Source organism: Pelodiscus sinensis, chromosome 1 (assembly GCF_049634645.1).
Source record: "Pelodiscus sinensis isolate JC-2024 chromosome 1, ASM4963464v1, whole genome shotgun sequence".
Taxonomy (NCBI): Eukaryota; Metazoa; Chordata; order Testudines; family Trionychidae; genus Pelodiscus; species Pelodiscus sinensis.
In genome coordinates this window covers 52,383,528-52,396,978 of record NC_134711.1, presented here as the reverse complement: position 1 = coordinate 52,396,978, position 13,451 = coordinate 52,383,528, and the positions used below count along the sequence as shown (strand labels likewise).

Genomic DNA, 13,451 nt, shown 5'->3' with positions numbered 1-13,451 from the left:
AATGTTGCTTTTTAAACTCCTGTTAATCTAGTACAATAGACTTTGGTTCTGTGTTTTAATCTATGTGATATGTGCCAAGAGCACCAGATAGATGCCTAAAGATATATTTTATAAAGATGAATAGATAGCTATCTAAAAGCACACATTTCAAAAGATAAGACTGCAAACTTACTGTGGTTCTAACCTTGCCCTCGCTGAAGTCAAGGGTAAGATTTCCACTGGCTTCAGTGGGAAGAGAATCATACATAGCATTCTCAGCAGAGCACATAATCAATCAAGTTTCATTTTAATACTTACCATCCATGTTATCGTCAGCTCCCTATTGCTTCCACCACCTCCTCCAACATCAGAAGGAGCCACATTAGGAGCTGAAATAAAAGAAAAGATAAACAATTTTTTCTTAGAATTCAGAACTCCCATTCAATAAAGAACCATTAATTACTTTTTATTTATTAGCAGTGCCAACGGGCCTATATGGCCCACACAATTACAATAATGATAGCCTGAAATAGCCGTGAGAGTCTGTGGTTTTGCCAAGATTAATATATAGCTTTTGCCACAGGAAAAGTGCCAGTTCTCTCCAGTTATGGTAGCTAGGTATAGCTTGTAATAACTTTTTCCTGATTTTGTCCATGTTCATATTAAATTTGAAAAAAAAACTGTGAGTGTCTGTCTGAGACTGGAAGAGAAAAGCATTTAATTATACTTACTGTTGCTCATTCTGTGATCTTTAGAGACTTATGCCTCCATTCAACAAAGATTTATACACATGCTTCATTTCACATGCTGTGAACAGCTCACTCACTTCAATGAATCATTCACTATGTGTAAAGTTAACCACATGGGTAATTCTCTGCAAAACTGGGGCCTATGTCCTGTTCTCATTAAAGTAAGAACATAGGAACAGCCATACTGTGTTAGACCAAAGTTCCCTCTAGCCCAGGAGTGGGCAATAATTTTTGAAGGGGGGGAGGGGCAAATTTCTGAAGTGGTTGTGGGCTGCCCTAAAAGGGGTGGGACCTCAGGTGGAAGGGGTGGGGCAAAGAGGCTTCCTGTGCTCCCTCGTCCGCTGATCCTGATTGTCTTTGCTCTCACCTCCCAGACCCTAGAGAGAACCACCAGCTGTTTTGAAGGTCTTGATTGGCCTGGGGACAGGAGAGCAGCAGGGGAGGCTGTCTTGCCCAATGCTGATGTAGGCCAGTATCCTGACTTCCAACAGTGGCCAATGCCAGGTACCCCAGAGGGAATGAACAGAACAGGTAATCATCAAGTGATCCATCCCCTTTTGCCCATTTCTAGCCTTGTCAAACAGAGGCTAGGGACACCATTCCTACCTATCTTGGATAAAAGCCATTGAAGGACTAATCCTCTATGAATGTATCTAGTTATTTTTTAAATGCTGTTAAAGTCTTGGCCTTCACAACCTCCTCTGGCAGGGAGTGCCACAGAATGACTGTGCATTATGTGTAGAAATACTTATTAGTGTTTACTTTAACCTGTTGCCTTTTAATTTCATTTGGTGACCCCTAGTTCTTGTATTATGTGAAGAAGTAAATAACTTTTTCTTTATTTACTTTTCCCACACCAGTCAATAGCAAACTAGCATTGATATGAATGGGTTAAGAATCAAGACTTCAGGCTCCACTATCCAAGGAAAATTAAAATTCTGATTGCACAGATTGTATTTTTATGTTTCATATAGAAATCTGCACTTTGAAGACTGATATTGAAGACTGACTTTGAACTAAAATCCATTAAAATTTAATTTCCATACAGCACAGTGGTAAAAAATAGGAATTTTCCACTGTTTCCTCTATAGGCAACCTTCTGATTTTCAATTGTGTGATGCTGACAACTCTCAACCATGAAATATAGTTGAGATAAAAGCAAAGTAGTTCTTAAGGTATGAAGACTCCTTCCTCCCACCGACCTGGTAGGGAAGCTTCCTTAAAACTCACCTCTGCCATGACGAGTACAAAATACTTTCCAACAGCTAGGCAGTCGACATGCTGAGGCAGCACCTTCTCAAACTAAAAATGATAACTTTGTTGTTACCTTGTCTGCCCCTTTTTGAGTATCCTCCTATGGTCTTTCATTACTTAGGATGCATAGTTAAGCACTCTAAAGCTGTGTTTCTCAAAGTGGTCCACTGTCCACTCTGGTGTGTTTATTTACCGGCTCTGTGGCCAGGGAGCCTCGCAGCTCCTATTAGCTCTGTTTCTCTGTTTGCAGCCAATGGGATCCATGGGAAGTGGTGGCTCTTCCCACAGCTCCCCTTTGGCTGCAAACAGTGAAATGGAGCCAAAAGGAGCTGCGAGGCTCTGTGGCTGTGGCACTGGTAAGTAAACACATCGGAGCGACCAATTAACGGGTTTCTCAAAGTGGTTTCATAGATCACTTTCAGAAACACTGCTCTAAAATTAAGAAATGTTAGTTAAGGTTGCCCATACAACCTTAAATGCATATGCTTTAGGACAGTGTTTCTTAAACTGTGTTCCACAGCATACCAGTGTGCTGCGAGGCAGTCAGAGGTGTGCCGCAGAGACAACAGAAAAATATCTGCTCCTTCGCTCCCTGCAGAGCCCATAGACAGCTCCCGCTGTGGCTGCCCTCCCTCCCATCCCTCCAGCCCACAGGACGGCCCCTGTCCCATAGGGTCTCTGCTGCCTGTGCAACCTTCTTTTCCTCCTCCACGTGTGCAGGCAGCGGCTTTTACAGCGGCCGCTGCTGCTGGGCGGGGGATTGGTGACCGGAGTTGAGGAGCCTCTCCTGGACCTTGGCGTTTTAAAACTGCTGCCTGTGGGGAACCCAGCTCTGGCTCTGCCACAATCCCCCCCACCTGGAGCGTTCTCAGGCTCTGCTGCCCCTCATGCACTGCTGCTCTCTCTCCCCTGTGCCCCTCCCCAGCCTGCAGGGAAGTGGCAGTGTTTAATCTGATGGGGACAGTCGTGGTTTCTACTCTCTCCCCTTCTCCCACCCTGCCAGCGGGAAACAGGGCCTGGTGCTGCAGCTGTGCTGGGTTTCTCGCTGCATGGGTGAGGGAGGGGAAGGAGAAGGGAAACTGAGCTCTCCACACACACTCACCCCAACCCAGGAACAAAAGCATGCTCCCTGGATGCTTTTCCTGCTGCAGCAGGATGCCAAGCCAGGTAAGCGTCCCCCCTCATGCCCAGACCTCACCCCCAAACTCCCTTTACTCCCCTCCTCCTGCCAAGACCCCAAGTCCCCTCCTCTACCTTCCCTCCTCGGCAGACACCCTGCCCCGAGACCCTCCTTTACCCTCCCTCCTAGTCCTGTGGTTGTCATACTGATAACATCTGACACCCATTTTGTGCTCATATAGCACATGTGTAAATGGCCACCCAAAGGGCACAGCAAGGGATGACTAGATCCAATAAAGCTATCGTGACAACTTAAGTAAATGGAGAAGTGGCCAACCTTCAACTTGCCTAACATTAATTAGTTTCAGAATCTTAATATTGAATTCTAGTCTCCAGTAGCTAAAATATGGATAGCTAGCATTCCAATAGGAGAATTCCAAGATGTCATTTTATAATTTACGTAGTATTGAACAAAATAAACAGATTTTAGTTTAAACTTAAATTCAAATTACATGCACAGTAAACATGCAGTTAAGAGCTGCCATTAAAATGAAAGCCTTATGCCTATGGAAGAAAGGGTGAAGGTTCACTGCTGTGTGTGCCACTGACAATTGTCAGATACCACAGTTCAACTTATGTGATGTGTTATCTATTACTCAGATGGCACAGCAGATTAGTAGCAATGTTTGTTTCTGTCAAATTGAGCAGCTGTTCTTTATAATCAAATCATCAAACTATACTAGCATTGGTTCCAAGCTGTGCAATGAAAATATCTAACACTTTGGAGGGGGGGGTATCAAACACATATTAAACTAAAAATCAAATATAGAATCTGGCTCCCATATAGCCAGAGATTCTTGACAGGAAATTCAGGTGGGGTAGAACCAGTCATCTCTAGTAAGTGCCAACTCATGGTAAGCAATGCATTTATTTTAGTACAGAGGATCCTATCCATTAACACTTTAATGCATTACACACTTCCTTTTGTATTCTAAGAAGCGTGCAAGATCAATCCCATATAATTTGATGAAAACATTTATAGCATCAGTTTAAATTCACCAAAAATGTCAGTCAACCTGACACCGGCAGAAACACTGCTCCTAGTTGTCCTCCCTTCTGTATGGGAAGCAACACAACCAGCTAAATCTTCCAAAGATATTAAAGGCCTGGTGTAAAATGGGAGGGCATATCATTCTTTAAGCTGGGAGGCATTTCATGAAGTCAGCGTAAGCCTATTAATATATATGCAATTCTCCTCCATGTGAGGGAGGGTTCTACTAGGGATGTAAAGAGCTAACCGGGTAACTGGTAAACATTGCCTTACCAACATGCTTGCCAGGGTAACCGCTCTATGGGCAGGGGTGCACTCCAGCCTGGCCAGGACACAGCAGCCCCCCCTACCTGCTTTGTGGTGTGGTGAGCTGGGTCAGGCAGGAGCAGCCTCCTGCCTGGGGCACATTGCAGCGGACCCTGCCCAGCCTGGGTAGAACAGCCCCCTTGCCTGTGCCATGCTGTGGGCAGGGGGCTACTCCAGCTTGGCCTGACCCAATGTGCCGCACCACCCATACCACAGCGGGCTGATTAACTGGTTAAACATATAGTTTAATTGGTTAACATTTTAAACAGGATTTTACATACCTAGTTTCTACCCTCCCTTCAGAAGAGCACAAAAACGTAAATAGCATGCCAGCACTGCAAGATGCAAATGCACATTTCTTTTTTAGACCTTAAGGCTTTTGTCCAAACTCTAGTATATTTTGATGATTTGATTATAAAGAACAGCTGCTCAATGTGACACAGAATCAAGCATTGCTACTAATCCATATGACACTAATAATCAAGTTTTTTGGAAGTAATTCCCTTTCACTTTGGTTTTATAGTTTTCACTTTGGTTTTCCTTTCACTTAGGTTTTACAGTGGATTTTTCTTTCCTGATTCCATTAACCTGACAAATCAATGCTTCCGCATTCCCTAACAATCTGATTTTTAAAACAATACAGGTAATTCTGCTTTTTATTATTCTTAGCAAAATTTGCAGTGGAAAAGCATTTTATCTATTTTACAGATATGTATTTCAATCTTCAGCAATGGAACAGAAGCCTCCAGAGCTACTATTTGCTAAGGCAGATAAAGCGATATACAAGTCTGATTGGATACAGACCTTTTTGCAGTGACACATTACCTCTAAAAGTGCTGCTGTTATCTTCTGCATACAGTCAAAACAGAATATATTATCTTGAATGATATGTTCTGCATCTAATTCTTTATTTGGGAGAATTCATTTTATGATATGCCTGTCCCAGCCTACGGGATATGCTTAACTGTGCTCTGAGATCACTACATTACACGATTAGGTACACTGGGCCATATGCTGTGTTGGATAATGTCATGTCTCTTGACACAGCATTAGAAGGCATAAGAACAAACCTTCAATCGCGAAGTGGCATTATCCAGTAAAACACACATCCTGGCATGTCTTACAATTAGAATATGGCATGCTAAGAAACCAATGAACATTTGCTGATTTGAAAAAATATGTCTATTTTCTTCCTGTAAAAACAATAATTAACTAATTTAAAACATACTGCAAAGGATCTCTGAAAGGCAGGAGAAGAGAACATTGCCAATGAATGCAGTCTCATGCTGTTTTTCTCTTCTTTATTATTTGGATTTAACCATCTTTACATGAATAAAAGTGTAAGTCATTCTATATGATGTTTGTATTTTTTGGACATACATCTGAGGATATAAATGTCTGAGCTACAATACCAGTCAGTTCATGTAGTTCTCACTGCTACTGAACAACAGCTAATTTATTAAAATAGTCCCTCCACCCTTGTCAATATTTTCCCTCTAACCATCAATAACAATTGGGAATGACTTTTATCCTGACATTCTCTATTTCTGAATTTATTACTGGACTCCGACCAATGGGGTTCAGTGATTCAGGGTGACCATGTTTGAAAATCTATATTCCAGTACAGGTTGAACCTCTCTAAACTGGCACACTCTGGTCCAGCAACATCCATAGTCCTGCATGATTTACTTATACAGGTGTGGACAAGTTTCCTCTGGTTCCATAAAGTTTGTTTACAACTTCTAGTCCTGGCTTTCAGTGTTCTGTTTTGTTATTTAGCTCTAATTTACCCCTAAATGTTTTTAAGAGCCCAGTAAGCAGTGGAAGTGTTATAATGCTGCTAGACAATATTGACCTCCTGTGGTTCAGCAAATTATCTTATTCAGCACCAGTAAGGTCCTGAAGGTGCTGGAATAGAAGGTTCAACCTGTAGTCTGAATATAACTGATATTACATTGAACTAGATGTAGGGGCATAAAACCCTGGGCCGGCAGTTCAAACTGGGGGGATGATATGATTTATAAGCAATGCTACTGGAACAAGTAGTCATACCAGCTTCAGAAGGTCTGTGACTGGTTGCAGCCTAAAGGACAACAGATAGGCTGCAGTAACAAGAGTTCTGCCATAAATAGGAAGAGAAGCAACAGGCTGAAGACAACAGAAGTTGCACTGACAGAGTTGATGGGAACATAGGACTGAGCCACTTTAGGGGAGCAACCTGAACAGGTGGGAAATGCTCTTGTGCGCTGAAGCCAGCTCAATGGTGGACATGATAAAATGAACTCAATAACCTGATCTGTGTCTGTGGATAAACTCATTCTAGGAGGCATGTCCCTAAAACAAACATGCTATTAAATGGGATAAGCTGCCAAAGTGAGAGATTTATTAGTCTGATGGACATGAAAGACCATATAGTCTTATCCAGACTCTGAGATCACGGCTAGCTGTGGCAGTGAGCTATTAAAAACAGCATTCACTACAGACAGTGTAAATTTATCATTTGGTACCAAGACTGCTCATTTTGTTGCCTAATTTTTGGTTAGCATGCTAGACTATCTGATAATTATTCATGAGAGTCATTTATGACTGGTTACACCATTCCATTTGGACTTCAATGATTTTTTGCACTCTGCCTCTTTCAAAATTAATGAAAATATTAAAAAAAAATAAAGAAGAACATTTACACATTTTAATATCTCAACAATTTGTGTCTACATACCTGCTCCTTCTGTTCTAATTCTTTGTGATGGCATACTAGGTTCTCCTGTCCCCAAAGTATTTGTTGCTATTATCCGGAACTCATACTCCATCCATGGGATTAAATCAATTACCTTTGCGGTCTCCATATTTCCTTCAATGTTTGGGGGATCTAAATGAAACAAGAGACAATTCAGAAAGTGGCACTTTGCAGTGCGCTGAAAGAATAAACTGGTTGCAGTTTCTGTAGTTCCCCCTTCTCTCTGTTTGTAATAAGCCACCTAGATGAACACTGAGTTAAACAAAAGAGAAATCCTGACTTACCAGGAGTTCTGGCATAGTGAGAAAATTAAATCCATGAAATTACCTGGGATAAACATTTACAAGATAAAAAATAACAATTACAAGTGGACAAATGGTGTAAGTAGCTTCAATAATTACATACTGGACCTTGTGACATCTAGACATTTCTCCTATAGAACAAGAAAGCAACTATGCTACGTCACAATAAAATGTTTCTGAAGTTCATAATTTCACTCATAGTTCTGAAAGTTGAATATGAAGTTGAGTAAATGCAAAAGGGGTAGCCAGGCATAGATGGAGAGCTCTATCAACTGTCCAAGAATGGCACATAAAGTCTGACTAGGAATTAGCACCTTGGTTTGGAGGAGGCTGAGGGATCTCCCTAGCTGGGAGGGGAGTCAATGTTGGGGAATGGCAAGGCAAGACTTATATACTAATATGTATTATTAAAATAATGAATAATAATAAATATTACTCTGCATTCCAGAATAGGCCTGATCAGTGCATGTGCAACTGTTGCAGGATCTTAATGGGATTTAGAGATCAATAAAACTGGGAATGTTTCTAGGGCATCTGTACTATACATGACAGAAAAAAGATTAATCTGTGATGATCTAATTCTCAAGAATAAGGATTTTAGAAGTTCCATTTTATTAAAGGAGTGTGATTAGGCGTAACAAAAGGAATAAAATGGCAATTCTATAGACCATATGGCAATATTACACAAGATAAATTATTCAAAGCTAAACATGCTAAGTGGGAGATAAATATTTTCATGGTTGAAAATCTGCACTACTTACTTGTGGGACAGAATCTGTGCATGTGATTGGCTCATATTAATTGCGAGAAATTAGACGAGTTTAAGATACAGTAATCAGATCTGCTGAAAAAATATATTCTGGCATGAACTATTTTCTACAAAATAAGGCCATGATCCTGAAAAGGCTTATATATTTGGCTTCACACATTATTAGTTTTCCAGAAAGGAATGTATAAAATTAAGAGCATGAATAAGTTTTTGTGAAATGAGTCAAATGTTAATCTATTAATTTTTTTTTTTAATTTCTAATATTGCCCTTACCTGTTTTGGCATCTTTCCACTCCTCAGAAAGAAAAGTCTTTGACTGGATAGTATACTTTGAAATAGGGCTATGATTGTCTGTTCCACGACTCCAAGTAAGTGTTACAGAGGTATCTTTAATATCTTCTATTCTCAAACCCCCAGGGGGACCAGGAGGACCTGAAAAACAAATTGGGTGAGGTAATTTACTGATTAAATAATACTTTTAAAACCAAAGGATTTTACAATCCATTTAACTATTATGTACATCTCTAGTCTCAAATTCTCTTAACTGCTTGAAGAATGGGCAACACAATCATGTCTTTACAATCTTCATAAATGATTCAGCTGATTTCTGCATTTGCATCTAAAGGACATGAGGATTTATAAAAACTTAAAGAACAAATGGTCCTGTAGCACCTTAGAAACTAACAAACAATATAGATAGTATCATGCGCTTTGGTGGGCACAACTCACTTCTTCATTTTCTTCATTGGAAAGGGTACAGAGAAGAGCAACAAGAATGATTAAAGGTTTAGAGAACATGACCTATGAAGCCAGGCTTCATGAACTGGGCTTGTTTAGTTTGGAAAAAAGAAGATTAAGGGGGGACATGATAGCAGTTTTCAAATATCTAAAAGGGTGTCACAAGGAGGAAGGAGAAAATTTGTTCCTCTTGGTTACTGAGGACAGGACAAGGAGTAATGGGCTTAAAGTGCAGCAAGGGAGGTTTAGATAGGAATTTTTTCCTAATGTCCAAACTGTCAGGGTGGTCAAATATTGGAATAAATTGCCAAGGGAGGTGGTGGAATCTCCCTCTCTGGAGATATTTAAGAACAGGTTAGATAGACATCTGTCAGGGATGGTGTAGATGGAGCTTGGTCCTGCCTTGAGGGTGGGGGGCTGGACTCGATGACCTCTCGAGGTCCCTTCCAGTCCTATAATTCTATGATTCATCTGAAGAAGTGGATTGTGCCCATGAAAGCTCATGGCATTATCTATTTATTTATTTTTTTAGTCTCCAAGGTGCTACAGGACATTTCATTGTTTTTAAAGGTTTTTTTTTTGTTACATACTAACAGAACTACCTCTCTGAGATTAAGATTTTTAGTTATTAATGATCCTTTCTAAATTCCACCTAAAACTTGGATAGTCATATCCCAAAACAACAGACCCATGAATTGATCTAAAGTGAATAGCTTTTTTTCTATGTCTAAATTTTACAGGGTACTTACCAATGCTCCCTTTAATCTTTTCCATCTGTGCGCAAATTGTTTCCATCCATGTGTGGATTACATTTTTACTTGCACTTGGGCATAGGTAAATGTGCAGCACCAGTAGAAAAGAAACCTAGCTGTGGGTGCTAATCTACTGGATGACATTTTAATCTCCTCCGAGAGGCCCACAAGCACACATCTTATAGGGAACACTGGTACTTACTGTTGTTATGGAAACACTCAGTTACTGCCCCGATTTGTTCATAAAACTCAAGCATGGTAAGGTAAGTTTATTGTGCCTTCCTTACTGAATTCTAAGAAGAAACTGCATAGGTGTCTGGAGCATGCAGTTTGGTAACCACAGATGACTTGTACTCTTACCAGTCTAAACTAGAGAGTTAAACAGAGAACAATGATGCGTGTGTGTGTGTGTGTGTGTGTGTGTGTGTGTGTGTGTGTGTGTGTATGTGCAGACATCTCAATCAGTAAAAGATACCAATGAAGTAAGAAGTCTACGCTAAAAATAACTCTTGCATGATAGCTCTGTGATCATCGGCTTTGGCACCTAACAATTGTGCTTGCACGTCATTTCACACAATTTATTTTATACTGACTGCATTTGCCTTGGACTTTAGGATCAAATAGTAAGAAAAATATCAGTGAAGAAAACAAAGCAGAGGCGATACATTAGAACTGCTAAAATGAGACTTGGTGGTTCCACTTCCATGATAAACAGCTTGTCAAATCTTATCTATGACTCAATAAATTACTCCAACAATCTTTCAGTAGGTTACAGCAAGTATGTCTGAGCAAGTCACATGGCATCTTCAGGAGAATAGGGGAACTAGTCTCTCTTTACTGTGCAGACAAGGCCGCTAACAAATGCAGTTATAGCCTCTTTATAATTTATGTTGAGTTGTTATATTATCCAGTTATCTTAGGTGCTTGTACATGAACACAAGAAGTCTGGAAAACAACTAGGAAGAATTGGAAGTATAGGAAAACAGACTTGATAGGCCAATTCACAGGACTGGAATACTGTCATGGATCAAAATAAACTCTTCAGGAAGGACGGAGGTGAAGCGGGGTGAAGAAGAGGGAAAGTTGGAGGACTTGCACAGTATGTAAGAGAGCAGTATGATTGCTCAGATCTCCACTATAAAACTGGAGACATGCCTGTTGAGAGTCTATGGCTTAAGATTAGAAGTGAAAGTGAGAAGAGTGATGTTGTGTTGTGTGTTTGCTATAGATCACCAGAGTAGGAGGTTCAGGTAGACAAGGCTTTCTTTGGACAATTAAAAGAAGTTTTTGCAGAGTTCAGGGGACAACTTCATGGTGTAGATGCTGGAGGAAAAAAACTAGAGGTCATGCTCCTCTTAACCTGCTGCTCACAAGCAGGAAAGAATTGGTAAGGCAAGTAGAAGTAGGTAGCAAGCTGAGCTGCAGTGACCAGGAGATGACTGAGTTCAGGATCCTGTCAAAAAGGAGAAAGTTGAGCAGCAGAATACGGATCCTAGACTTCAAAAAATAAGACTTTGACTCTCTTAGGAAATTGATGTGCAGGATCTCCCGGGATGAGAGACTAATATGAGGGGAAGGGAGCCCGAAATGCTGCTTGTACTTTCAAGAAGTCTTACTGAGGGTGCAGGAACAAACCAATCTGAAGAAAGCATAGAAAATATAGTGGGAGACCTAATTGGCTTATGATAGTAATCTTTAATGAACTTAAACACAAAATGGAAGCTTACAAGAAGTGGAAACTCAGGGTACATCTACTGCAACTCTATTTCAAACTAACTAGCGCTATTCCAAAATAACTTAGTCCGTGTCTACCCAGCAGGCAGTTATTTCAAAATAGTGCCAAAATACTGTTAAGCTGGAGGACTTCTTACTCCTACTCCTGTAACCCTCATTGTACGAGGAGTAAGGGAAGTCGGAGGAAGAGTGCTCTATTTCAAAATAAGTGCTGTGTAGATGCTCCCTATTTTGAAATAAGCTCAATTTGCGTAGCTTATTTCAAGTTAAGCTCTGCAGATGACTAGGCAGAAATATACAAACGTTGCTCGAGCATGCAGAGGTGTAATTAGGAAGGCCAAAGCAGCAAGCAAATGTTGTAAAAGATAACAAGAAGGTTTTCTACAGTTATGTGAGCAACAAGAAGGTAGTCCGGGAAAGTGTGGAACTCTTACTGAATGGGAAAGTGACAGATAATGTGGAAAAAGTTGAAGAACTCAATATTTTTTGCCTCTGTCTTCACAGACAAGGTAAGCTTCCAAATTGCTGCACTGGGCAGCATGGTAAGGGATGGAGGTAAGGAATCCCCAGTAGTGAAAGAACAGATAAGGGACTATTTAGAAAAACTGTATGTGCATGAGTCCATGGGGCTAGAGAATACATCTGAGGGTGCTGAGAGAATTGGCTGATGTTGCCTTCTATGATGAGATAACTGGTTCTTTGGATATTGGGAAAGCAGTGGCTGTGATATACCTTACCTTTAGCAAAGTTTCTGATACATTCTCTCACAATATTCTTGCCAGCAAGTTAAAGAAATATGGCTTGGATGAATGGATAGAAAGTTAACTAGATCATGGGGCCCAATGGATAATCATCAATGACTCAATATCTAGTTTGCAGCCATTATCAAGTAAAGTGCCCTAGAGTTGCGTCATTTTTTTTCAACATCTTAATTAATCATCTGGATGAGAGGACAGATTGCAGCCTCAGCAAGTCTGCAGATGACACTAAGCTGTGGGAAAGGCAGACATGCTGGAGGATAGAGATAAGGTCTAGAGTGATACAGACAAATTGGAGGATTGGGCCAAAAGAAATATGATAAGTGTCAACAAGAACAAGAGCAGAATCCTACACTTTGGATGGAGGAATGCAAGGTGCCACTACAGATTGGTGACGGGCATTAGTAGAAGCATTGCCAGCAGATCAAGGGAAATAGTTATTCCCTTCGATTCAGCACTGGTGAGACCACATGTGGAATACTGGTCCAGTTTGGGCCTCCTACTACAGAAATGATGAGGGCAAATTTCAGAGAGACCACTGGAGGGCAACAAAAATAATTAAGGGGCTGGAACACATAACTTATGAGGAGAGGCTGAGGGAACGGGACTTGTTTAGTCTTCAGAAGAGAAGAATGAGGGGAGATTTGATAGCAGCCTTCAACTATCTGAAGGAGGTTCCAAAGAGGATAGAGCCGGGCTAGTCTCAGTGGCGGCAGATGACAAAACAAGAAGCAATGGTTTCAAGAAGCCATAGTTTTAGTTGCAGTGGGAGACGTGTTAGGAAAAAAACTACTTCCCTAGGAAGGTGGTAAAACACTGAAATTAGTTGCCTAAGGAGGTGGTTGAATCGTGATCCTTAGAGGTTTTCAAGAACATGCTTGACAAAGTCCTGGATGGAATTATTTAGTTGGGGTTGGTCCTGCTTTGTGCAGGGGATTGGATTAGGTGACCTCCTGAGGTCTCTTCAAACCCCAGTTTTCTATAATTCTATGAAAACAAAAAGAAATAATAAATAAATTAATTATGGACCACTTTTTATAAACAGAAAGAACTTGTATTATTACAGACCTGAATCTAATCTCCCACTAATGATGGAGAAATAAAATGCCTGCTATAGATTGATGACTTCACCCCCATGGAGAAAAATATATAGAAAAATATAGAAAAAAATAAAGATCTCCAGAGGTGTGTACACCTTCTACA

General features: G+C 40.6%; 1 protein-coding gene across 10 annotated transcripts in view; it reads right to left on the bottom strand.

Moving 5' to 3' along the window:
* Positions 1–13,451, bottom strand: part of CNTN1 (contactin 1) — a 393,162-nt gene that overhangs the window by 62,528 nt on the left and 317,183 nt on the right. For all 10 annotated transcript variants that reach the window (XM_075930024.1, XM_075930057.1, XM_075930017.1 and 7 more), the window contains 3 exons: positions 8,540–8,698; positions 7,178–7,327; positions 298–368 (listed from right to left, as the gene is read on the bottom strand). In XM_075930024.1, the coding sequence (XP_075786139.1) occupies positions 298–368; positions 7,178–7,327; positions 8,540–8,698 (380 nt within the window). The remainder of the gene's footprint in view (positions 1–297; positions 369–7,177; positions 7,328–8,539; positions 8,699–13,451) is intronic.